The sequence below is a fragment of the Sciurus vulgaris genome (genome assembly GCF_902686455.1).
Source record: "Sciurus vulgaris genome assembly, chromosome: 10".
NCBI lineage: Eukaryota > Metazoa > Chordata > Mammalia > Rodentia > Sciuridae > Sciurus > Sciurus vulgaris.
Genome location: NC_136470.1, coordinates 82,275,058 through 82,302,614, shown reverse-complemented (window position 1 = coordinate 82,302,614; position 27,557 = coordinate 82,275,058). Strand labels below are relative to the sequence as shown.

The window sequence follows — 27,557 nt, the reverse complement described above, 5'->3', positions numbered from 1 at the left end:
GTCTTTTTCATATGATTTGAGGTTACCCACCAATTCCTAATATGAAGACTCAATGTATTTTTCATTACCCATAATATTAAAATTCAGTTAAGTCATGAGAAAATATGTCTTTCCTACAATAAGCACAAATTTTTCTAACATAGATCAATAGTTGCAACATTGACTTTATTTAGAAATAAATTCCTCTAATTTTACTGGCATGGGAAAATTCTCATGAAACAATATTAAATGAAAAATCAAAAGAACAGATAAAATTCTACATATAATTCTACACATAATTGCTTTAGAGGAAAAAATGCCCCCAAAATATTAATAGTAACTCTCCAAGTTTTGTAATTTAGATATGAGTTTTTCTTTTTATAATTTTTTCATTTTCTCCAATAGGAATGTCTTACCCTGAACTCTAAAATCTTGCTTTTTAAAAGAAGTATTAATTAAGGCTCTTTTTTTTTTTTTTTAAGGAGAGATAAAACCTAGGGCCTTGGACATGCTGGGCAAATGCTCTACTGAGCTATATCCCCAGTGCTAAGGTATCCTTTTAGCTAATTTTGTCCTATAAAATACAAACCTTAAAAAAATTTAAAACCCACTTCAGATATTGTCTGAGAGAGTACCACATTGTTGTATTATGACATTTTCTCTTAGACTAGACTTGCTAAATATTTGACAAAATCTCCATAAATTCTTGGAGAGCAATTTGATGCATATTTGTAAACCAGATTCTCCTAAACTTCAAAGGAAAACAATCTCAGTTGATGTATCCTCAGTTTCTAATTTATAGTCTCTATTTCAGTCACTTTCTAAATTGCAATTCCATTTAGGACCTTCAAATATAACAGAAAAAACTTTAAATATTTTAGTAACTCCATGGTTATCAGCATAAATATGAAACAACACCATGTAGGGATATGAGGGATATTTTATTATTATTATTATTTAAATTGTTAACTTTTTTGCCATAATTGGTACTGAATCCAGGGCTTTGTACATATTAAGCAAGTACTCTACCACTGAGCTACATCCCCCAGCAGAAATGAGAGAGCAGGTCTGAAGACAGAATATATTGTTTAATAGTAGCATCTTGACTTCATTCTTCACTCACCAGTGTTGGAGGGTCTCTGGAAATCAAACTTTTTATTCAGTAGAACCCGCAATAGTTCCTCACGATTCATATCTTCTTTATGTGGAAACAGTTCATTTCCTGTAATCATCACATACCACCATTTTCAATTGGAGTCAGTCACTGAAACTATTTCTAATTAAATGGATTTTACTGGCAACTCTCAATGTGTATATTTCACCAATGAAAGAGGTGTGCAATTCAAAGATACAAACCATTTTAAAACTCAGCAACTTGTATATAAAAAAAGAGAGATTATGTGAGAGATAGAGTATTACATGGAAATTTTACCCCACTCCTTTACCTATGTTCTTTTGTGTAGTCAAATTGTAGGTAAACTCTACTTTCCACTTTATAATTTGTGTTTTTGAAACATGTTATTGCATTTAACATAAGAAATAAAAACTAAAAGTTGTTTTTAAGAAAAAAGAATAACATTTGATTTTTTATTTGATCTGCACATTTAAATACAAAACCATTGAAATGCTACCTACTATTTTCATATTGGCATCTTTTAATCTTTCTTGATTTAGCTCACAGCCATTTATTGCTCGCAACTGTCCTAGCACTATAAATGTCTTTATTCTGGAGTAGAAATTGGGACAACAGACTTCATTCAAGGTGTTAAATATGAAGATTTGACGAAATTTCCACTGATAATGCCATTGAAATAATAATTACATAATGCAATGAACTTTAATGAGTTTACTGGAAAAATCAAAAGTTTATTACATATTGTCTATAGGATCACTTCCCCTCTCCTTCTCTCTCACAATAACTGCTACAGCATGGGCAGAAGGTAGAGTACCCAGATTGAAAGTTAGGAGGGACAGTACTACAGTTTTAGCTAAAGGAATGGCCCATATCTGACTATACTCTTTAAATCATCTTTTTTCCCTGTGTCTAAAAAAATGTCAGTTGATGAACTAACTTAAATGACTAATTAAAGGAAGAAAATGATTATTTGGGGACAGTGAGATCATCAAAGTTTTCTACACTGACCAAAAATACTTAATTGCAATTCAGTTCTTTCTTCAATTTCCTTTGGTTAATAGACATAGAAACTATCTGCGTGAGGTTTTTTTTTTTTTTTCCTTTTAAGTATTTTAAATATTAATAGAAAATTAATGTAACATTTGCTCAACATTAATTATACAAAGATCCACAAGAGATAGTTTAGTTTAAGTGAAAGATATGGTTATATAATGCTTTTTATTCTAATCATTCATTAAAATGTTAAATTATAATCTTTAAAATGTTTTCATTTGATTAAAAAAAGGTGTATTTTAAAGGCAGATGACAATGACTACTCATTTCTTAAAGAGAACAGCTATACTGAGATAAGAGAAACAGATTAATTGCTTTCAATTTAGAGAATTTATGTGAGTAGGAGGAAGATAACCAGGAAAATATGAATTGGAAGCTTTCATTTGCTTAGTGCATAGTTCATTTCTCTACATATGTAAGTGGAACTTTAAAAAAAAAAATGAATATATTTGCCTTTATCAGTTTTGCTTCTAGTGATGATACCTGCATGACTATTTTATCAGTTTTGCTTCTAGTGATGATACCTGCGTGACTATTTGTCCTCAGAAGTTCTTTTCACTACTTTTAATAACAAGCATCTTTTTTTTTTTTTTTTTTTTTTTTGGTACCAGAGATTGAACTCAGAGTCACTCAACCACTGAGCCACATTCTCAGCCCTATTTTAGATTTTATTTAGAGACATGTCTCACTGAGTTGCTTAGCCCCTCACTGTTGCTGAGGCAAGACAATCATCTTTTAATGGAATCTCTAAAGACAAAGCTTAGTTCAAGAAATTACATTTTATATCTAAAATAAAGAAAAATATTGCTAAGAAAAATAGCAGAAAATAAGTCTCTTTTTCTTATTTTCATTTTCAGTTTTAAAACACAGCTTTAAAACAGAAAATATGTACTTTAAAAATGTTTCTACCTCCGAACAGCAGATTAAGATTAAGTATTTTCTTATAAAATATCTAAGCATAGATAACCTTTGCCATAAAGAATGGTAAAGTTATTCAGCTGCTAGAGTGAGTGATTTTGCAAACACACAGAAAATATTGACTCATTACTACTCTCTACATACTAAATTGGAAAAACCTTAGTTATTCCCTTGCTTCCGATGTGACGTGACGTTTTTAACTGAACAGAGTCAAGCTATTTTATCAGAAAGAAACTTAGAAACTCTCAAAATTATAATTTAACAAAAAATAAATTTTCCATAGTCTTCTTGGTTCTGATCATTCATCATTTTACCTTGGTGGAAAGTGATTTTCCCACTGAGGACTATTCACTGAAGCACACTTTCATATGTCCCCAGGAAATAAAGGCAGGAAGGAGAACGCCCTTTGTCTTAGATGTTATCTACCACGTAGAGAGAAGGTTGGCCACCCCAACTTTATAGTCTGCATTAGCAGATGAACACTCACTTGAAAGACTAAAGTCAAATATTTGGTAGCTTTCAGAAATGTGTGTGAAGAGAGAAGCTCGCTCTAGTCTTGAACAATTTAGATCAGAAAATAATCTTAATAAAACACTTAATCTTCCTTATTTATGTATGATGACACTGAGCTCAAAGGGGATGCTAGAGATGTGCCCACTATGCTACTGGTGAGTTAAGGAAATCACTGTGTGGAATTCCGAGGTCAGAGGTATTATTTAATTGTAATGTAGCAAGTCTGCAGAGCTAGTGTTTTAAAATATATTTTACATATATCTGAAATCGGAAGTTACAGTTATCACTAACGTATACTAATTTTGTGACTTTCTCAACAAATGGCCATATTTTCTCTCATATTTTCCCTGTGTTGGAAATATTGGAAATCTAAATATTTTGCAGAAAGAGACCTACCAATTGTAATGGTTTTGACTGGACAAAGACAAGATGTGAATGCCATGGATAAAACCCAGAATCTTTGACTCCCAGACTTGTATTTAAGTTTCTGATACAATCTGTTTTTCAAAGTGAAAACTCTCATAAATAAATAAAAAGACTTATGCAATTTTATTTCTACTGCCAAAAGAACTGTTCTAATTTTCTTTGACTTTCAAAACCACATTGGAGATAACAAGTCCTAGTAAAATTGAATTAGATCCAAAAATGGGAAGCTTGATCCCTTTTCTCAATCTGGTGTCACAGACAAAATTTATTACATTCTGTCTTGACCCCCCTCTGTGAAAGAGTAAGGGAGATCCTTCCTGACAAGGACATTAGTGAGATGAAAGAAAACCCCAGAATTTCAAGCTGGAAGGGATATTATTTGAAGAACATTATTTTATTTTAAGTAACTATTTTTAAAACATAAAATATATTTTTATATATGAAATATATAAATGTTTCAAAAAAGTTGATTGCCTACTAAATCAGCACAAAAATCTAACCCTACTGATTTTCACCAGAACTACTTCTATAGAATGCACTAAAAATTGTAAAGAAAGATCAGAATGTTATAATATGATAAGATCGGGAATTTATTTTCATAAGTTTTGCCATGGTATATATTATTACAAATGTCATAAATTATTTTATTTAGTATAACTGTTATAAAATTGTTAGAAATCTGATAAGTACAGTCAATGCATAATATGAGTGTTAGCATTGCCCTCCTGAAAGTACTATGTTTTTCTCATGCACTATTTTTTTCCCTTTTTATTGGTTCTTTTTAGTTACATATAACATCAGGATTCATTTTGACAGAATTATAAAAGCATGGTCCCCAAGCACTATTATTCTTAAATTTCTGCAAATACATTTTTATCTTACTGCATTTTTTCCTTGAGATGCCCTCTTTTATAAGTAATTCACTAATAATCTTGAACAATGAAAATCTCCTTTTTCTTTCTCCATGATGGAGAAGGAATACGCATAGATTATATCACTGACTACAATACTGTTATAAAAAATAATTGCCCCATTATTAGAACAAATAAAGTATAGATGAAATTAACTTATACAATACTAAGTAAAATTGATTCTGTACACTTAATTTGACTTACTTTACTTGAGAGGAAAACATCATAGATTTTATTTACTTCAGAACAGCAACTTTTCAAGGAGAGTTTTGGCAATTAAACTGTATCTTTGTCTTAAAATCACATTGCAATAAGAATTTTTTAAAAATCAAAGTGATGTAAGGGGGAAGATTAGGATTACTTACCCACCTGTAGGATTTTGGATTCATGTGCACATACCTTGGGTAAGATATGGCCGTCCTTGCACTGATTCTAAAAAGATCATCACAGATACCAAGATTAGTCCAAAGCAAAAAGGGATTGAGAATATCTTCATGTTAAAAATCTTCTTCCCTGCTAGCAGAGAAACTGACTTTACAAACCAAGACAAGTATTTCAGTGCAGCAGAGTTCACTTTTAAAAGGCAAGTGTGCTTCCACTACAAATCTTCTAGATGAAGAAAAAAATTCATAAAATGTAATGCACCCTGTCAACATGATTTAGTACTTGGAGAAGTGACAGATTATACAGTCAATGGCAGGAAAAACTGGATCAATATATTTCACACTTGCCCATTTCACTAAAAGCAAGCATTCCTATGCACGCCCACACACTCAAACAAATGCACAAGCATAAAGTAAAGACTTGTAATGTAGAAGCTGTGGGTTGAATTTTTGTAATTTATTGTTTAATTTCTTGACTCCAGGATCAATTAATCCTACTAAGGTTGAGAACATAGAAGGAAGGTAAAAGCAGGGAAAATGCTTTCTATTTCTCTAAAACCAAAGGATGGTCTTTCTGATAGCAATGTGACCATCATTTCATTCTTAACCAACCAAATAAATTGAAGTTGGGAAGAACTCAAATTTGAAATGAATCATAATGGGATAACATTACTGTTTCACTGCACTAGAGAAGGATGGTTTCATTTTGCTGCAACCAGCACTTTTATAAATTCAGGCTCAATTTAATTAATTCAAAGCTGGCAAATGTCCCATCAATTACTCTCTTTAATACTCCCCTTAATTGTGATGGTTTTCTTTTTTAAGTCAAAGTCTTTCTTTATATCTCCAATTCCAATTTTATGGCTCCAGAGATGTTATAATGACCTCTGGTCTTGGCATTTATGACTCCCAAAGGATTAAGATGCATCGGCTCTAAAACTGACTCAGTTCCAAGTCACACACTGCAGCACATGATGACATTAATTAGGGGCAATAACCAAACTTTCTCTAAACCATTGCTTTAATATTTTCCTGAATAAAGTCTAAACTACTTAGTTTGATATTTAGGCTTTTTTTTTTCCAGGTTCATTTTCCACTCCTAATTTCTGAATATACCTTTGTACTTGCTTCACTCCAGAACTTTGTTGACATGTTTCTGTCTGCCTCACTGAGTTGCTTAGTGCCTTGTTTTTGCTGAGGCTGGTTTTGAATTCACGATCCTCCTGCCTCAGCCTCCCCAGCTGCTGGGATTACAGGCATAAGCCACTATGTCCATCTATGTTTCCTTATTTAAAAGGAACTTTTTAAATATAAATAAGATTTTCTGAAATATGAATAAATTTTAAAATATAAATAAGGTTTACATATTTATATCTAAATATAAAAATTATTTTAAGTTTTGATATAAATTGCATGATGAATAATTTTCATGAATTTTTTTTTTCAGTGATGGTACTGACTCCAGAGCTTTAAACATGCTAGGCAAGTGCTCTACCACTGAACTATACCCAGCCTATGAGTGTTTTTATGAAAGTGGCAAGATGATTTAACTATCCTCTGAAAATGTTGAATGCTGATGAGTCTTTATTGAACAAAATGATTCTTGTATTTTTTCACAAATTTTGTTCCACAAATTTTTGTTTTAGGAAATCTAATGCATCTCAAGAATCTTTTCTGTTATATTTTAGGGGATCTTGACAAAGCAATGAAAAATAAGTCTCTAATTGTCCTTCAGAAATGAAGAGAAAAAGATTTTCCCAGACAAAATCTGTCAAAAGTCATCAGCATCAGACTTGTTTGACAGAAAATCCTAAAGGGTTGAAGAAATGAAGACTATTATGTAATACGTGAAAGTATGAAACTCACAGGTAAAAGTAAGCACACAAATTCAAAATACTTTACTATGATGACAGTGCGTAAATCCCTTATAACCCTTCTATCTTTAACATAAAGGCTAAAAAATGAAACTATTAAAAATAATAGTAGCTACAATAATTTGTTGGAGGGTAGACAATATAAGTAGATATAAATTGAGACATCAGAACCATAAAATACAAAGGGAGCATGGTGGAAATATAGTTTTGTTTTATGGAATCAAGATTAAGTTATAGCACCTTAGATAAATTTTATGTAAACATCATAACCACAAAACAAAAAGACAGATCTATAGTAGATCAACAAAAGACAAAAAAATATATGGATGCAGAAAGCGTATCACTAGAGAAAAATCTCTAATCACCAAGGAAGAAGGAAGAAAGGATCTACGAAGCAAATGGAGAGCAATTAACAAAACAGCAGTGATAAATCCTGACTTACCAGTAATTACCTTGAATTTAAATGGATTAAATTCATTAATCAAAAGACATACATGAATAGATTTTACAAAATAAGACTAAACAATGTACTGCTTCTTCCATATTTAGAAATGTTATGATTTGGATATGAAATTTCCCACAAAGGTTCATGTGCTGAAGGCTTGATCCCAATGCAGCAGTGTTCAGAGGTGGGGATTTGGGAAAGTGATTTGCTTCTGAGGGCTTTCACCTTGTCCATGGATTAATTCATTGATGAGTTCATAATTGAATGGACTGCGGAAAGATGGTGGAAACTGTAGGAGGTAAGGCTTACTTGGAAAAAAGTAGATTGCTGAGACCATACTCTAGAAGGGTACGTTTTGTTCCTGGACCCTTCCTGTCCACTCACCCTCTCTCACTGCTTCCTAGCTATCATGAGGTGAGTAGATTTCCTCCTTTATGTTGACTTCCTCAGGTATTGTGTCACCGTAACAAAAAGCTGCCTAACACAAAGAACATACTTAGATTGAAAGTAAAATGATGGAAAAAGATTTCCCATACAATGGAAACCAAAAGAGAACAGGTTGGCTAAATATATAGAAGATAAAATGAGCCTTTAATTCAAAACTGTAAAATGAAAACATATGGTCATGAGAAAAAGAAATAAAGGGTATCCATATGGTAAAAGAACAAGTTAAACTTTTCCTGTCTGCAAACTATATTGTCATGCATATAGAAAACCCTAAAGACACCACCAAAAACACTTTTAGAACAAACAGGAATTCAGTAAATTTCCGGGATAAAGATCAACAGAGCAAAAATCAATAGCCTTTCTATATACCAAACAATTAACTATCTGAAGGAAAAAATTAAGAATATAGTACTGGGGCTGGGATTGTGGCTCAGTGGTAGAGCACTTTCCTGGCACTTGTGAGGCACTGGGTTTGATTCTCAGTACCACATTAAAAAAATAAATAAATAAAAGAAAGGTATTGTGTCTGTCTGCAACTAAAAAAAAATTTAAAAAAAGAATACGGAGTCATTTAAAATAGTACCCCCCCAAATAAAATACTTAGACAAGATTTAATGAAGGTAGTGAAAGACCTGTACAACTGAAAACTGTAAAACACTGATGAAAGTTATTGGAAAAGACACATATGTTCATGGTTTGTTCAGATAGTACTGTTAAAATGTTCTTAACACTACCAAAGCAATCCCTGTGCAAATTCCAATGACATTTTTCACAGAAACAGATAAAACGGGACAGGACTGGTGATGTAGCTCAGTGATAGAGTGCTTGCCTAGATTTGATCTCCAGTACAGCAAGAGGAAGGAAGAGGAGGAGTGGAGGAGGGGGAAGGAGGGAAGAAAGAAAACAATAAAATTTTAAACAATTCCAAAATTCATGTGGAACCTCAAAATCCCAAAATGGCTAAAGTTGATCTTAAGCAAAGGAATCTTAGCTGCAGGTATCATACTGAGTTAAAATATACAACAAAACTATAGTCATAAAAATAGCCTGGTACTGGCATATATGTATACATTGAAAAATGAAGCAGGATAGAGAATCCAGTTGATTCATTTAAGATCAACTGATTTTTCAACAAAGAAGGCAAAATAGGGGAAAGGATGGTTTCTTTTTCAATAAGAGGAATTGGAGAACTGGATATTAACATGCAAAACAATGAAATTAGATCAACTTAAAATGGATTAAAGACTTAAATACGAGACCTATAAGTATAAAACTACTGGAAGAAAATATAGTACAAAAGCTCCATGACATTGATCTGGGCAATAGTTGCTAGGATATTTCCTCAAAAGCACAGGCTTCAAGAGATCTCTTGTACAATATTATAACTTAATAACTATGTATTGTATCATTGAAAAATCTCCTAAATATGTTACTATGATTGCATATTCCAATTATTCAAATAAAAGCAAAAATGTTATTGATTATATTGAATGGAGTATATATATATATGGAGTTAGAATGTTTGTTTCTGGGGTTCTTGGTATACATCACAGTAATATACAGCAATACTATCATTGCCATTATTGAGCAATAATTCATTTCAGGCCCAATTTTAAGTAACCACAAAACTAGTACCTTATTTAATTTCTACAGAAGCCTATCAAGGATTATAAAATTATTGTGATTTTTCACCTTTTACAACAAAGAAAGAAAGTATGGTGCCAAAAGCGAAACCTTTATCTACCCAACTTCAGAGATGCATGCTTAACCCCAAGTGGTCTCTTGCCCGCATACCACAGTTGGGGAAACCCAGGGTTGGAAAGCAATTCATCATTTCAAGAGCAGAGTACCTCACTTTAAAGAAAACTTACAAGCATTTTTGCTTTGTATTTTCAATTCTTTGATCTTAGTCCACATGTCAGTTATGACAAGTAATATTTTAATGAAGACATTGTAAAGTTATAATATACAGAGAATAGGGCTGTGGTTGTAGCTCAGTGGCAGAGTGCTTGCCTAGCATGTGTGAGGCACTGGACAGATCCTTAGCATCCCATAAAAATAAACAATAAAATAAAGTCATGCTGTCCATTCACAACTACAAAAAAACAATTTTAATGATAATTTACAGAGAATAGATAGCTCTAATTTTAACTTAGATCTTAAAGGTTTCTTGTAATGAGTGACAAGAAAAGCAGAGAGAGTGAGTGTCCATGTGGTGACTCAAGCTAATTTGAACAATTACTTTCAGACTCTATTAAGCAAGAGAACATAAGCAACAAAATTGAATGATTTCATTTTGATCTCTCTTATTTACTTATAGAATTCCTAACATATAGTTAAATGAATGAATAGAAACAACAGGAAGAAAATAAACCAAAATAAAGGCTCTTTTCTCTGTCAAGATAGCACTTGTATGTTTTTCATTTAAGAGTTCAAAATGACTTATATTTGTCAAAACAAAATAGAAATATTTATTCAAATCCTTTGACCATTTTAAAACTTGTCTTTTTAAGCTGTATGAGTTTGTTAAATACTAGATTCGAGTTCCTATAACATGCATGATTTGCAAACATTTTTTCAGTCTGTGGGTTACCGTTTCACTTTCTTCAAGTATTTTTGAAGCACAAAATGTTTTATTTATGTGAATAAAGTCTATTTTTCTATGCTTCTAATTTTTAGTAACATCTAAAAAAAACATTGTCTAGTTCAAAGTTATGAATGCTAATGGTATTTTATAAGAGAAACTCTAAAATGCAGATCTTCAACCTATTTTGATTTAAATTTTGCATCTACTAGGGTTCAAGCTTTCTTATTTTGCATGTGGATATCTAAAGGTGCCCTAGCACCTTTTATTTATTCTTTCCCTAACTGAATGGTCTCAGCATCTTATCAAAATTAATTAGTATAGACGTATGGTTTTCTTTCTGAATTCTTAAATTCTATCTGTTTCATTGACCAATTTGTTTATCCTTATGCCAGTAACCACACTGACTTAATTAATACAGCTTTGTAGAAAACTTTGAAATTGAGAAGTTTGAGACTTCCAACTTTTTCCTTCTTTTGCAAGAATGATTTTCGTGGATCCCTTGCATTTCCTTACAAATTTTAAAATCATTTTGTCAATTTGTGCAAAAACAAATGAAGGAAGGAAGAAAAAAAAGAAATTTGAGATTTTTGTGAGGATGGGGATGGCATTGAATTTCTAGGTAAACTTGGGAAATATTGCCTTCTTAAAATCGAGCCTTTCAATCATGACCTTGGGTTATCTTTCTATTTAGATATTTAATTTATTTCAATGTTATTTTGTTTGGGGGGCAAACCAGCTAGTTTCACACCTCACTTGTTCAATTTATTCCTAAACATTTATATTTTTGATCTTATTATAAGTGAAATTATCTTCCTAATTTCTTTTTGTGTTATTCATTGCTAAAACATGAAACTACAATTGATTTATGTATACTGATTTTGTATCTTGCAAAGTTACTAACCTCTTTTTTTATATCTAAAGTTAGTTGCTTGCTTATTTGTTTGTATATTCTTTATAATTTTCTACATAGAAAATGATGTCATGAACAAACAAAGATAATTTTACTCTTTCCTGTTCAATATGGGTGCCTTTCATTTGTTTTTTGTCCTACCTTACTGCCCTGCCCTGGCTAGAACCCCAAGTACAATGTTGAACAGAAGCGCTGAGAATAGATCTCCCTATCTTGTTTCTGATCTCAGAGGGGGGAAAACTTTTAACTTTTTTTTTAAGTGTGACAATAGCTCTGGAAATTTTGTAGATGCCCTTTATCAGACTGAGAAAGTTCCCCTCAATTCCTAGTTTGTTGAGGGTTTTCATTGTGAACAGGTTTTGGATTTTGTTAAATTCTCTTCCTCCAGGTATTGAGATGATCTGAGAATAGTGTTCCTTTCCTTTTATCTATTAACATGGTATATTACGTTGATTTTTTTTTTTTTTTTTTTTTTTTTTTTCCAGTACTGGAGATTGAACCCAGGGCCTCGCACATGTGTTGCAAGCACTCTACCACAGTGCTACATCTCTAACCCTTTCTATTTAATTTTGAGACAGGGTTGCTCAGACTCAGGTCAAATTTATAATCTTCCTGCCTCAGCTGGGTTTACAGGTATGTGTCACCATATACAGCTTTAACTTGTGTTTCTTAAACAGACCTTTTGGTCATGGCGTATGATCCTTTTCATATATTGCCGGGTTCACTTTGTTAGCATTTTATTGTGGACTTCTGTATCCAAGTTTACAGGGGATTTTGTTCTATAGTTTTCTTGTTATGTCTATGTCCACTTTTGGTATCAGGGTAATCAGTCTAACTGAATGAATTGAGAATGGTTCACTTCTCTTCAGTTTTTGAAGAGTTTGTGAATAATTGGTTTTCATTTCCTCTTTAAACATTTGGTAAAATTCAAATCTGGATTTTCTTTGTGGGAAGTTATTTAAAAATACTAATTTAATTTTTTTTTACTTCTTATAGATCTAGTCTATTTTTTTTATTTAGTTTTGATAGTTTATATCTTTCTTGGAATTTGTCCATTTCATATAGGTTTTCTAATTGATGGCATATAATTACTCATAATATTCTTCTGTAATCCTCTTTTGACTTTGTAACATTATTGATAATATCCCCAACTCTTGTAATTTAATTATATTTTTAAAATATGGAAATAAGCCATTGTCACAATTTTATTAAGAGGAGCCATGATATCTAAAGAACTATCTAGTATAGAGGAGAGTGATAGTAATAATAACATATACACTGATTATTAATTACCAACCAGTAATAACTTCTAGAAGGGGCTTTGCTCCAGTGGGTGGACTTGGTGGCACGAATTACCAAGCACAGACATACTGTATGTGGAAGTTTAGTCAGTTTTCAAGCATCATCTTTCACTGTGGTGTGGAACATGGAAGATGCCTAAGTAGAAGTGAATACAGAGTTGGGTGCAGTAGCACATGCCTATAATACTTGTGGCTCAGGAAGCTGAGGCAGGAGGATCACAAGTTCAAAGCCAGGCTAAGCAACTTAGCAAGGTCCCAAGCACCTTAGTGAGACCTTAGTGTCTCAAAATAAAAAATAAGAAGGGTCGGAGCCCTTAAGAAGTGTTCAGTGGTTAAGAGCCCCTGGGCTGAAACACTACTCCACCCGCCCCCCCCCCAAAAAAAATAAATGAATACCAAACCAAGTTTCTGATTTAGCCTGGGAACTTCAAGTCCAGAATCAGTCCCCAGAAGCAAGAAAGAAGCAGAAACTAGATTCAAAAATACCAAGTTGCTTAGAAGATGTAAAATTAAATTAGCTGTGTCTGTAAAAAATTAAAGATTCTCTAAGCTAGGATGCTGGAAGTAGCAGAAAACCAGGCTCAAAGAAGAAGAAACTGCAGAGAAAAAAAGGGTTTGGGATTAATTTAAAGGGTAGACTCCTTGGTCAACAGGGGCTCTAGGATGTAATAAATGTCCCTATTCCTGCCTTCCTTCAGTTACTAGCATGATAATACTTGTAGGAAAGATCTATACTATCCCAGAATCAAGATCTCTGAATGTGCTTCTCCAATCTTCTTAGGAGTGTTACGTTATCAATTATTCCTTTTATAACTGTATCTTTAATTTCTTTCTCTCTCCTCACTCCCAAATTTTCCCAACTACCATGTAGATAAAACTTGTTCTCTCCCATCTTAAAACAAAGCAAAACAAAAACAAACTTACAAAGTTTTCTTCGTTCCTTCCCCTCTCCATTTCACCAAGGCCAAACTTGTCAAATGATTTCCTGTCTCCAGTTCTCTCCCACATATTTGCTCTTTAGCCCATTCCAATCTTGCTTTCACTTTCCTGCACAGCTCCACCTAAACAGCCTTTTCCCAAAAATCTCACTGCTTGGGAAATCCAACACATTTTACTGTCCTTGTTTTCCTGCCCATCTGCACAATCTCTGCGGTTGATCTCACCCTTCTCTTGGAAAAAGACCCTAGTTTTTTCCTACTTCTGGTCACTACTTCTCAGTGTCTTCTACCATTTTCTTCTCTGACCTTTAAAAGATGAGGTTTCTCAAGGTCTGTTTCTATATTCTCTTTGACTGCCATGCTCCAGTCTAAGGAGATACAGAGATTTAATTACTATCTACATACCTGTGATGCCAAAATTTACAGCACTCTTCTCCCCTCTCTTTGAGTTCCACACCTGTGAGCCAAGGACACGTCACACCTGGATTTCTTACAAGCTTCTCAATCATGTCCACAACTGAACTATCCATTTTTACCTCAGTGTTTCGCTTCTCTTTCTGCTTTCACTAGCTTCAAAAATGTTATGACCTTTTATACAGTAATTAATTCAAGAACTCTCTTCTCTTTTGCCCCTCCTTTTCCAATCAATTACAAAGCTTTATGTATTCATCTGAGTATTTATATATACTGAGACTTGAACCAGGAGCACTCTACTGAGATATATCCCCAGCCCTTTTTATTTTTTATTTGATTTTATTTTTAATAAATTTTAATAAATAAAAACAATACAATATTTTATATTTTATTTATTTTATATTTTATTTATTTTATTTCTTAGGTTGGTATTTAACTTGTGATCCTCCTGCCTCAACCTTCTGTCACTGGGATCATAATATATGCCACCAATCCTGGCCAATTGGAAAGTCTTTAATAAAACCTTCCTTTTATTTGTTCTTTCTAGATAAACATTACAGTAGAGTGTAGTTTGACATATTATACATTCATAGAGTAAGTATAACTTGTTCCAATTAGGATCCCATTCTTGTAGTTGTAATGTATATGGTGTTGAGTTACATTGGTCATGTACTAACTCTTTCTGTTTCTTCCTGCTTCTTACCAGCTCTCTCTACCAAGAACAACTTAAATTGTATTACTGCAATCGCCTCATTAACAAGTCTCTTCGCGTCCACTGTTCCTCTTCATCCATTCCCCACAAAATAGTTAATCTTTTGGAAATGCAAATACCTAGGTCTAATGCTCCTGCTTAAAAATCCTTTAGTTGTTTTCCATTACCCTTAAGAGAAATATTGAAAGTCATAATATGGGGTGGAAGATCTTACATTACCTTCTTCCATCCACTTCTCCAGTCTCATCCAGATCTCTGTTCCTCTTACCATAATTCAACCACGATGACCTTTTTTCAGTTCTTTAAAAATTTCAAGCTAGCCAGGTGTGTTAGAGCTACTCAAGAGGTTGAGGTAGAAGGATCACAAGTTTGAGGTCAACGCAGGCAACTTAATAAGATTCTGTCTCAAAAATAAGAATTTTTCTGAAAGGGCTTGGGATGTTGCTAAGTAGTAGAGCACTTACTTGCCTAGAGTGAGTGAGACCCTGAGTTTAATCCCCAAAACCATCCAGCTGTCTTCTGCCAAAGAAACTTTTCAAAAACCTGTGGGGAGACATAATCCATCCTATCCACACACACATTCCATTTTAAGCTTTAGTTAAAGTTTTTACTTCCTCAAAAAAACTTTGTTGATTTCTCCAGACTAAGCGGAAGTGGGTCATCCTGTCCTAGCCTTTCACTGAGTTGTGTGTGTCTCCTGAAAAGCTACTGTTCCCTCTAAATCAGTTACTTGTATCTTTTTGTGCAGAGTCTGTCTCCAATGCACTGTAAGATTCAACATGACATAGTGTATAACTTGTTCATAACTATCTATCTCCAGCAACCAGAATTTCGGGTCCAAATATGTCCCCCCAATTATCTAATAATTAAACACATTACAAAAAACAGGAGTTCATTTGTGGTTCTTTCTGTGCTTCCCAACCTCCCATTAGTTTGACTTGCTGGAGGGAAGAAGTCTCCCTGATTGCTGAGGGTTACTCCAAGGAAAGTAGAAGGACAAATACCTCCAAAACCAGCCAGGACTGAGATGGTCAGATTCAGAGTCACATGCACAGAGGAAAACAGGACAAGAGAAGAAAAGGCTGGTGTTTTTGTTTGTTATTCCCCTAAGTGCAGGAAATAGCTGGCATTTTATGAGTGAGGTGGACAGGAACCAAACATGACTTTGAAAACGCTGTAATGACATGCTCATGTTGTTAGGTAGTAGTAGCTAACAATGAGCAGTGAAAGGCAGGCAAGGTCACAGGTATTCATTAAATTATTTTAGGGTCTTCTTTAACTATTTCCAAAGTAGATGAGAAAGCAAAGAGTGATAGTTATTTTTTAAAAAAAAATAAATAAACAGAAGCAAAGGGCCTAAAGGGAAAATATGTCAAAAGAAAAGGATTGATAGGACTACCTCTTGACGGGGTCCATTGATGTTGATGTGAAGCTAGAAATTATGACCAGAGGTGTCTCTGTCTGGGAAGGAAGATTCCTTATGCAGCACAGGAGCACTAAAGTTTCTTCTGACCAGCTATTGATCCCAGTGCCTACATTAACATGGGATTGATGTGTAGATGAACCCCTCCTAAATAGGATGGCCACCATGACAGTTCCAGAGAGGACCAACTAAGGTAAAAAACTCCACCACCCCACATAAAGGAGGAGTTAAACACCTGATTGGCAAAGAGTACAGAAGGTGGTTCCCAATTCTTTTGGTCAACATCAAACAGTAATAACTTGGGAGACAGTGATGTCTCCTTTGTCATTCTCTATTCAGAGACAGCCCACTCTCTCTCTTGAAAGTGCTCTCTGCTTAAGCCTCACTTTGCTTTCACTTATAATAAAGTTCTCTTGCATGACTTTTGGTGTCCGACTTCAAATTTTCTTTCGTTGGAACACAAAAATGGAGGTTTGGAGTTTCAGCTTCCTGCCTTCCTGTGACAGTGTGCTTGGGAAATACTGTCCATATCTGTGAGGAAGAACAGCGATGAAGCTGCAAGATGTCAAAAGGAAAGTAGCAGGTCCACTGCCAATTCACTTGGGCTCTGAAATCAAGGATCTTTCCAGAGGAGCTTGGATGCCTGTTTGTCTAAGAGAGTATCTTCAAATGATGGGCCTCCCTGTAATTTTGTGCCTTTTGAATTTGGACCATGGAGAGTTGAAAGGTTTTTCAGTGTATGACCCATAGAATACACATCTCTCTTTTGCTACTAATACCGGTCTTGAAAATCAGGATGGGGTCCTTATTTTCCTGGTGTGGAAGAAACACCAAGACAAAAGCAAAAAGCAAATTTTATTTCAAAGATATAATAGAGTCGGGTGGGGGAGAGGAGCAAGGAGAGGAGCCAGGGCCCAGAGATGGAGCCCATGGAAGTGGAGAGTGGGGGTGTCTTGCTCCTTTATAGAGTTTAGGTTTCCTTTCTTCTCATGCCTACATGACTAAAAGGCAAGAATAGAACTATCCAGGGAGTATTGTGTTGGAAAGTGTGATCTTTCCCCTCCCGCAGAGGCTGTTAGCAACCAGTTGATGGGAAAGTGCTATCTACCTATTTCCTTTTCTTTGATAATCAGGTACCTGTCCTTTGCCCTGATCTCACTACTTTCCTGACTGTTATTACTTACTCTCTGAGTCCTCATTTCTCTTCTCTGACCTTGATTTTGACACTGACAGTTGGCTTAGAACTTGCCTTGCAAGGAAGATAGGAGAATGCTTTCAAGAGACCAGTCCTTTGTTCACACAATTCACTTTGTCTAGAAGATCCTTATCCTTCATTCATTCTACCTGAAAATTTTATTACTTTAAAAACTACAAGTCCAACTTTACATTTCCTAATCTTTTCCTTAGGGTGGAACTAATTGCTTCATCTTTCCTATTCTTGTGTCCTAAAATAATATGTCATTTTACCCATTCCATTCTATTAGTAATTAAGTTAAGATCTGGTCCTTCCTCTAAATTCTGAGTTGCTTGAGAAAAAGGATAGTAATTTCTCATTTTTCTTGTACCACATTCCTTCTAGCCTGTGATGGGGATTAAAAAAATAGATGTAAAATATTTAACATGGTAACTGGCACATAGTATGTGACTGTAAATATTGTTTCATATGAATACTATCCATTGATTATGATCATTTAAATAATCTATATTTACTAAGCAAATCAATTTTAAGAAAAACCTTATTCATTGTGATAATGCCCTTGAGATATTTACATTGTCATTCGGTCAGTTAAGTGATTTTTGCTCACCTACTTTAGAAGATAACACTTTCTACCTCTATCATATAATGTTGGCACTTACAAGCCTTGCACTTTGGTCTCTCCCTTGTTAGGATGTTGAAGTTAATTATATATATATATCTTTATCCTTGAAATATTCCTTGGCAATATTCTAATAAACACTTTATCACCTACTATTGTCCAGTTGTAGCATGTATATTTATTTTTTTAGGAAAAAAATAATTCAAATTCCTTACCATAAATTTTAACACTCACCAAAGTATCTATAACAATAATAGATCCACAGTAATCTTATGAAAAGTTCATGAATTGAATTACTAAAAAAGTCACTGCTTTGTTTAACTTTGTATTGCTATTCTTTTTTCACTGCAAATCTATTTTTGTGTACATTTCATTCTGTTACTTTCTTTTCTTTCACTTCCTGCCCTAACCATGATATGTCACCTTCCTCTCCTTGACTAACGGTCATTTCCTCTTCTCTACGTGGGTTCTAATCATCTTTCTAGCTGGCTAAATAGATTCAAGAGTTCATATAAGCCTTAGTCAAAGGAAAGAAGAATTTTTTTGTCTTGGTCTAGCTTGTGGCCTAAAGAATTAAGCGAAAAACAATAGAGCAGTGAAAAAATAATAGAAGTTGGCTCCACGTAATGCAATTTTTTCAGTCCTGGTTGATTCACAGTGCTACCTTGCCCTCCACAAATTTCACTTTGTTTCTCACCACAATATTTTTCAAGGTTTCACTATGAAAAATCTGCAATGTCATCCATACAGTGAGCAACAGATGAAGTAATTTATTGAACAATTCAGATGAATTTTATTAACTAAATTCTGGTAATATTAATACATCTGCAGAACCCCTGTTCAAAGAGCAGTGCTATAGGGAGAAATTGCCATTATCACAATGAGATTTCTTTCTCTGACAGAAACCATTAGATGGAGTCAATATTTATAGAGCTTTTACCCTGAGTTGTATAATTTGTTACTCCTGACTGGGTATGACTTTTCAGCTCAGCTGTTTGTTAGTCCATTAACTACTATAATAGGATGGACTCAGATTTATTGGCACTACTGAGAGCTTTGCTAAGAGGTAGGGGTTGAGAGGAAAGGATTCTGGAAGGTGGAAGATTTAGAAAGAATCAATTTTGTTGGCCTCTGAGGTTCACCTCCACTCATGGCTTTGCAATAAGATATCTCCATCAGACATCTCTTCAACAGATGAAGAGAACATTGGCAAGGGAAAATTTAAGATAAGAATTTGGGGAGTAGTATTGAGGAACATAATACCTTTCAAAAAATTCATAGTCAATTCTTAAGTACTTTTTTTTATCTCCAATCACATACCTATCAGTGAGCTAAGTGTTATGGGGTAGGTAAAATTATTAAAAAAGCTTCCATGTTGGAAGGAAACTGTTACAGGCCTGCCGCAGAGGGCTGCCACAAAGCTGAGGCAGCTGCAAAAGTCCCCTTTTCACTATTTTTTGCAATCATGTCAGAAAGATTTCATATACGTCATTCAGAATAGTAGGTATGAGTTTACTAAAAGGATAGGAAAAGGGAAAAGGGGACACTTTCAAGGGGAAAAGTGGGTCTTCTCAGAGAAGGGAAAAACCGTATGCCTCTCTTGCCCTCCAGTTAAATTTTCCAGAGAGTGCCACGTAGATCCACATTTTGACTTTTGACTGAGAATAGGAATTTCATGAACTACCTCCAAGAAAGGATGATATGGTATGAGGAGAATCCTGGGGTGTACCAGGCATGGATCCAAGGTATGGACTGGGCTTGAGCACAGAACACTGGGCTCTCTTCATGTCACACGAGAACACTCTGTGATGACCCAATGCCTCTTGGGCCTTCCTGGTCCCCAGTAGAAGTCTGCTCTTCCCTGTAGTACGGTATTGTGAACATGTAACCTGAGCAGTGGCCTGGCTATCTCATTAAAGTGATTGGTTCTCATTCCATATATAAACTATTGCACTTCCTGAATAAATTGAGTCTGCGTCACAGAACCTGCTCCCGGTGTCTGAGCTGAGGGGCACCGAGGCACTCACTCCCTTCCCGAGAGGCCAACCCACATCTGACAACAATGGTACTCACAGAGTTGGAGATTTTAAGCAAAGTGAGTCCCCCTCATTTTTGCCTCAATTTCTTGTCCCCTTAATCAGTTTATTACCCTTTGTATAGACCTCAGCAAGCTTTCTTTGTGAGGGTCTTGATGCTTTGGTTGTCACAGTGATTGGGGGTTGTGACACAATTGCAGTGATAAGTCAGGATCCAGGCCACCTGGAAGGGTATGACATGATGGTTTTCCTTAAAGAAATGTAATTATGGTTGGGGGATATTTTGATATACCAAGCCCCTATCTTCCAGATGTTTGCTTGTCATATAAGACTGTCTGTGGTTTTCAGTCTCCCTCCATTGTCCTTTCCCTGTTCAATCATTCATGACTGACCAGGCACCTAACAGGGTCCTTCACTAGAATTCCTAAATTCAAGGTATGATGCACTACTCATGAATGTTATGATATTATTATTATTTGGGGGGGGGGTTACTGGGAATTAAACCCAGGGGCACTCAACCACTGAGCTACATCTCCAACCCTTTTTTGTATTTTATTTAGAACCAGGGTCTCCCTGAGTTGATTAGGGCCTCAGCCAAGTTGCTGAGGCTGGCTCTGAACTCGCCATCTTCCTGCCTCAGCCTCCCGAGCCACTGGGATTAATGGCATGAGCCACAGAGTTTGGATTGTTATGACATTTTTTGAGTACCAATTTCCTTATCTTCTGCTTCCTCTTCCACTGTTCTTCCTAATGTTTCAGGTTGACAGCACAATGAATAATTATCTATGGAGTACCATATGATTTTGAGTCCTGCTCATGCTTTTGGGGATTGTAGTTTTCTATTTGGCCAGACATAGAATAGGATGAAGAGGCACACTTGTTTAGTTTCAGTTTTGTACCAGTCCTTCACTGGGGAAAAAATGTAGACAAACTTTGCTAATGACTTTAAAAGCAAATTTAATAGAGTAGACTTCATTCAATAAAAGACAAGGACTTAGAAAATAAATACGCTGGCTGCCTCAACTTTGATTGGGACAACACTGTTACCTTGAGCTCCCTCCAGTTGCCCACAGTGGTAAATAGTTTAATAATGGACTCTCTTGGCTTCTTTCCTGTTGTGTTTGCATTTCTACTCTCCTCATTCTCTCCTGGTACTTCCTCCTAAACACACTGCTTCTTGAATCCTTGTCAGAGGGTGTGCTTCTGCAGGAAGCAATTAAGAGACCACTATACAATGTGAACACTGCAGCAAAGCTTTAAATTTGCTCTTTTTTCTCTAAAGGTTCAATAATTTTAGTCTATAAATGAACACACTATGCAGATTAGTAAGGGAGTAAATCATACAAATTTACTGCTGTACCTAAATGCAGAAACTACGCACAAACAACATGATACTCAAAGGATGCTTAGACAGTTGAAGCTAAACAAAGGGATCTGGCCTTGGGCTCCTGGGAGTAAAGGAGGTGGTGCAGACAATGGAAGGTGAAGTGAGTGAGTGAGTGCACAGCCAGCAACACTTGCTTGTCTTCGTGCAAAGTCTCCCAGGAAATAGCCACTTGCCACAATCTCTAGGTAATCTCTCGGTCAGGTATCAAACCCCAATCTCTTCTTCCTGTGAAAAGATCTCTCTTAGGCAGAAAGGGACATGTAAGATAAAAAAGCCTGTTTACATCCCCTTGCTATTTATTTTACTAATGTAGGTTTCCTTTATAGACGTAAACCTCTTTTGTGAAAGGGCAGCCTTTCAGAGCCATTCTTCTGCTTGCAGAGATTTGCATTTTCTTTGTACAAACAACTCAAAATATTGCATCTCTTTTTTAACCTCAAAACTCCATTGTACAGCAATTCATCCAACACTAGTTATTTTCATATTGTTTCTCCTTTCCCTCACCAGAAGACATAAAGACTACATTTCTTAAAATCACGAAAGGCACAAATGAACTTCAAAGATATATTTAACTGGCTTGAGAATTTGATCATTTCTAAATTAGACATAGTAATGGTTGAAATCTAACACATTTTACAATTTGCACATCGATTGATTGATCATCTATTTTATTATTTATCTTCTTATTTTACCTCAAAAATATGTAAGTCAGATATATACAATACAATGCTCACCAGATTCCCATGTTGGTTTTGAAAACTGCCCGAAGCATAGAGCCATTGATAATGGACATAGTACAGAAGGTCTGTTTGGGGGTTCTTAAACTTGCTGAGTATCAAATAGTCCCTCTGTTAAGAAGGGGAAAAGTAAGGAAGTGAAATTTTCTTGCTGTGGTTGCTGCAAAAGCAAGAGGGCCTTTATTGCAAGCTTTATTGTTCGGACTCAACAGCATTCACTGATGCAGCAGGTACTGGCTCAGACCCCCGAGTCTCCATTCAGCAGGAATTTTATGAGCTCCACAGTAGAGTGGGAAATTTGAACAAAGCAAAGTACATGACTGGCTAATCTTTCAACATGTGTGGTTTGGCATGTTTCCGTTGGCTTAGGGTACCCAGGTCTTAACATATTGACATATATGGTTTGGAATGTTAGGCATTGGCTTGTTAGCTCCCGATTGGTTGTTTGCCAAAGGCCAGTCCTAATCTTGACTCATGTGGTATGCTCTTTGTTCTAGCGGCCTTCCTGGAATCAGCTATCTGAGCTCCAGGAAATAGAACGCAGCCTGTCATGGCCACGGTTCAGCTCCCTTTTCAGTGAGAATTGTATGTATATATATATAAATAAATTCAAAGCAGGGGCATAACGGTTTGGATAGACTTGACGGATCTGATTCAAACAAGAAAAAAAGCCTGCGAATGCTTTATCTATAGTGGAACACACCCAAGGGATTCAGTAAGGAGCTTCTTCAGGAAAAGAGGATAAGAGTGGGGAAAATAGGTTGTTTGGGACTTGGCAGGTTATACCCTGTGTCCAGGAAGGTGTGTTTGAACCTAGAGCTGTGAGTTAAGGCAGCGCCAGCATGATCTGGGCTTTCTCGAACAGGGGAATTTCAACCAGAAGTTCCCAGAAAAGTAGCCTCCCTGCCTTATGTTGGCTCAAACAAACCCATAATTTATACATGCTTCCAACTAAAGAAAGTCTAACTCCTGCAACTAAATAAAAGCTTCATAGGGATTATGTGAAGAAAAAGAATCAGCAATATTTGTTCCCCCATTTAATTAGCTAATGAATGCCTGGACAGGCACGGAGTCATTTTATTGATGTAGAGTGCAATTCCTTCCACTCTGTGTGAACACAGAAGCATACATCCTTGGAATCTAAACATCCTTTTAATCCTTAGTTTGACATTGAAGACTTTCCATAATGTGACCTCAACTCATCTGTACAATCTCCTCACAAACTTCATTTCATAATGCCCTCCATTTTCTGGTACCTGAGGCAAAACTGCATGCTAATGCTCTATGGAGGCAGACAAAGGAACACAGGAGGAAAAAGAAGAGTGAGGTATGGATGAGGGAAAGCAAATACAATGTGATATGCTCCTGCTGGCCACACATTCAAAGGAAAACAGGCAAATGCCGAGTCCTGCGGTGTCAATCCAGACTGCACCTCAGCTCAGTCGGTGGTAGAAAGCATAGGATTCTCCACTACTTTCTTCTCATCTCTTGTTTTTCATTGGTCTGCCCCATGGCACTTAGCTCCCTTTCTCTTTCAGGCTGTGTTGTCACCTTCCCTTCCTTTAAGGTGCCCAGGAGGAAAGCTGGAATCTTCTCAACTCGATTTTATTAATAAGCCATTTTGAAGTGGCCTCCTTCTGCTAGTCAGTATCTTACATAGAGGCTCCTTCGTCGGTGCTGGTGGGATAAGCACAAATAGCTGGGCCTTTATCACTGTGGGCATGACAAGAACTACAGCTAGAACCTCTGTGCCTTGGAAAGAAGGCACATACCAGGGCCAGAAGCAAGGGTAAAGTGGAGTCACATGAATGTCTCAAATAGCAGGGCAGCCTTCACTACACTATGGATCAACATAAAACCCTCTTTTCTACAAGGCCACATTCAAAACATGCTCTCTCAGTCACTCAATTGAAGGGTCAAATCTGTATTATCGGTTGCTGTGAATCTGACCTACAAAATGCACACAGACCCAAGTGCACTTTACTTTTTGTGGTTTAGAACTTGCAATGAATAATATCATATATACTGCTTTAAAACAGACTTTTTAAAATCTTGGCACTAAGAAGATCTGGGGTTGGATAATTCCTGGAGGGACTGCCTCATGCATTTTAGGATGTTTAATTACTTCTCTGGCCTCTACCTACTTGTTGCCATCTCCCTTCTGACTGTTTTTGACACCCAAAAACATCTCCAGAACTTACCAAATGTCTCTTTGAGATAAGATCATCCCTAGTTGAGAGCCATTGGTTTATAGGAAATGTCCCAGATCATTACTCTTGAATCTTTATGGGGAATATTTGTGTCTTACTAGAACACTGAGGATACTTGCCACCCCTTGTTTACAAGCTCTATGTATATAATACAATTTGTCTTCCAAAGGTTAATGTGCTGGAAGCTTGGTCCCCAGTGTGGCAATATTGAGGGGGAAGAAGCTTTAAGATGTGGGACCTCGTGGAGTGTAATTATGTAGTAGGGGATCCACCTTCATGAATGGATTAACGCTGTCTCAGAAGTGAGTCAGGTCTCACAGGACTGGTTTTGTTCCCAGAGAGTGGGTTGTTAAAACCTGACCTTTGTGCAGTCGCTCGCTTCCCTCCTCATACATATGCCCCTTCTGCATGTGGTTATTTTTCTTTCTCCTTATCCACAATATTGCCAGCAAAGGAGATTCTTTTCAAACATATACACCACGTGGTTTGGATTTTCCAGGCAACAGAATTGTAAGTCAAATAAACCTCTTTCCTTCACACATTATCCAGTGCTGGGTATTCTGTTAAAGCAACACAAAATTAATAAAGGCACAAGTCAAATCAGAATGGTGTTAGCCGTAGACTAGACAAGCACGACATTCTGCAGAATGTGAAAATGATCAGCATAGTCAAGGTACCCGAGGACTGTACTTCAAGAGATTAGGAAAGGTAACATAGCCATGTAAAGGCAAACTATATTGGATCTGTCACACTAAGGAGATCATTCATTTGATGACAAGCAGATCAATGACACTATCTAGGTTAATGTGCCTCAGCAAAAATAATACATCTGCTATTGGGAGTCATTCTTCAATGAATGCCCCAAATTTCTTCACATCTTGTGAGCAGTCACTTACTTCCTTTGTTCCAGACTGTTTTTGAGGCCATTTGTTATGCCTTAAAGAGGTAGCTACAGAGGTAGCATCTCCCTTCAGAGTAAAGAGTAGGTTTACTTCCAGTACATAGTAAAAAGATAATATCTTCCATTGAGGCAAAGTCCAAGCAAGCATACCGACTATTATAAAAGATTCAGTGTCCTAGGGGAGGGGACAAGGGAATGAAAGAGTGGAACAAGACAGACATCATTACCCTATGTACTTGTATGATTACATGAATGGTGTGAATCTACATTGTGTATAACCATAGAAATGAAAAGTTGTACCTCATTTGTGTACAATGAACCAAAATGCAGTCTGTGAAAATAAAATTTAAAAAAAGCAAAGATTCAGTGTCCCTAAACTTGAGTATCCTCTCTTATAACACATCCCATTGAGTATGCAAAAGTTATTTGACCCCATTCTTATAACCCTTTGTGACCTTAGCTTGGGGACCTGGTGAAACGTTGATGTTCTAGCTACTGTTATTTTTGTCTCTAAACAAAGAATCTCATGTTTCCTGCCAAGATCCTTGAAATTGGTAAGCTAGCTTATTTATTTGCAAATGGAATAAAATCTCAGAAACTTACAGTTCTTAAAATCAGACACAGAAGTGATGATTAGAGTTAAAACTGGTTAAAGTTTTAGATGTCTCCCAATCTACCTTGATCCTACTCTTTTCTACAGAGATCAAACATATGAGCCGATTAGGAAACCACTAGAGAATAGCATTCCTACATATTTTAAATCTTTCATGGTGATTCAAGTCTCTTCACTTCCTTTGAAATATTATAGTATTTCTTATTTATTAACCATTTATTATCTTTGGAGTGGGGGATGTAGTTTCAGATGCTTCCAGATGTCACCATGAATTGGCTCTTATTCCAAAGTCAGAAAATCAAATCAATGTGAGTTCCATCAACTGCTAAATGTGTGAATCCTGATTATATACTTGTCTGACTATAATTCCTTTGTTACGGAAAACCCATCAAATCTGAATTTACTTTATTTGAGCAACTCTTGCAACTTGATAATTGCAAATGTCTCTATACCAATCAGTTGTAACAACCACATGACCCTCTAATGATCCTTTTTTTTTTTTACCTGCACTTCATTCTACTTAACCCAAAGTGAAAGCTTTAATAATAATTATTATTATTGCCCTTCTTCTTCCTCTCCTTCTCCTTCTCCTCCTCCTCTCCTCCTCCATCTCCTCCTTCTTCTTCTTTTGACACTCCCCATAGCAATAGAAATGGAACGAATCTTCATGGCTTCAAGAACATGGGTGATCCCAAATCAAAACGCTCTGTGAGGATTAGCTCTTGAGGGTCACTCATATCAGTTATCTTCTGCCTGGGGCCATTAGAAAAGAGAAACTGGCAAAACTTGCTGCATGCTAAAACTTGACTGGGAAGTCTCAAGGAAATAGGAGTTAAAAGGAAAGGAAAATGAAGCAGAAAGAAGAGAAAACAAACACAATTTTCTTTGCTGACCACATTTTTATAGGAAGGGCAGGACCATGGGATGGGTATATTGAACATTAGTAACGAACAGTTTTCTAAAGTGGTAGTTCTTTCAACTATTATAAGGTGAGTTCTTTTCTCATTAAGTTGCCTTGGCATCTTTAAGGAAAAATCAGTTAAACATAGATACAGAACTTCTAGATTCTCTATTTTCTTCCACGGAATTATTTCTTTATAGCAATATTGCAGTCTTGATTACTAGAGTTTTATAGTACGATATGAAAACAAGTAGTGTAAGTTAACCAACTTTATTCTTTTCTAAAATTGTTTTGACCATTCTAGTAATTTCATTTTTTATTAGATACCAAATCAGTACCAGGCACAATGGTACAGGCCTACAATTCCCTTGATTCAGGAGACTGAGGCACGAGTATGGCAAGTTCCAAGACAGCCTCAGCAACTTAGCAAGAACTTCTCTCAAATTAAAAAAAAATAATAAAATAAAGACTGGAGATGTAGCTCAGTGGTGAAATACCTTGGGTTCAATGTCCAACACACACACACACACACACACACACACACACACACACACACACACACCACAGAACTCAAACAGACTTGTCA

At 35.8% G+C, this 27,557-nt stretch overlaps 1 protein-coding gene across 1 annotated transcript in view; it reads right to left on the bottom strand.

Annotated features, from left to right (window-relative positions):
• The window catches only part of UTS2B (urotensin 2B), a 50,021-nt gene extending 36,096 nt beyond the window's left edge, over positions 1–13,925 (bottom strand). The window contains exons 1-3 of the mRNA XM_079101564.1: positions 13,807–13,925; positions 5,301–5,367; positions 1,103–1,201 (exon numbers count right to left, since the gene is read on the bottom strand). Coding sequence (XP_078957690.1) covers positions 1,103–1,201; positions 5,301–5,367; positions 13,807–13,890 — 250 coding nt within the window. The 5' untranslated portion in view covers positions 13,891–13,925. The remainder of the gene's footprint in view (positions 1–1,102; positions 1,202–5,300; positions 5,368–13,806) is intronic.
• Between the last annotated feature and the right edge of the window lie 13,632 nt (positions 13,926–27,557).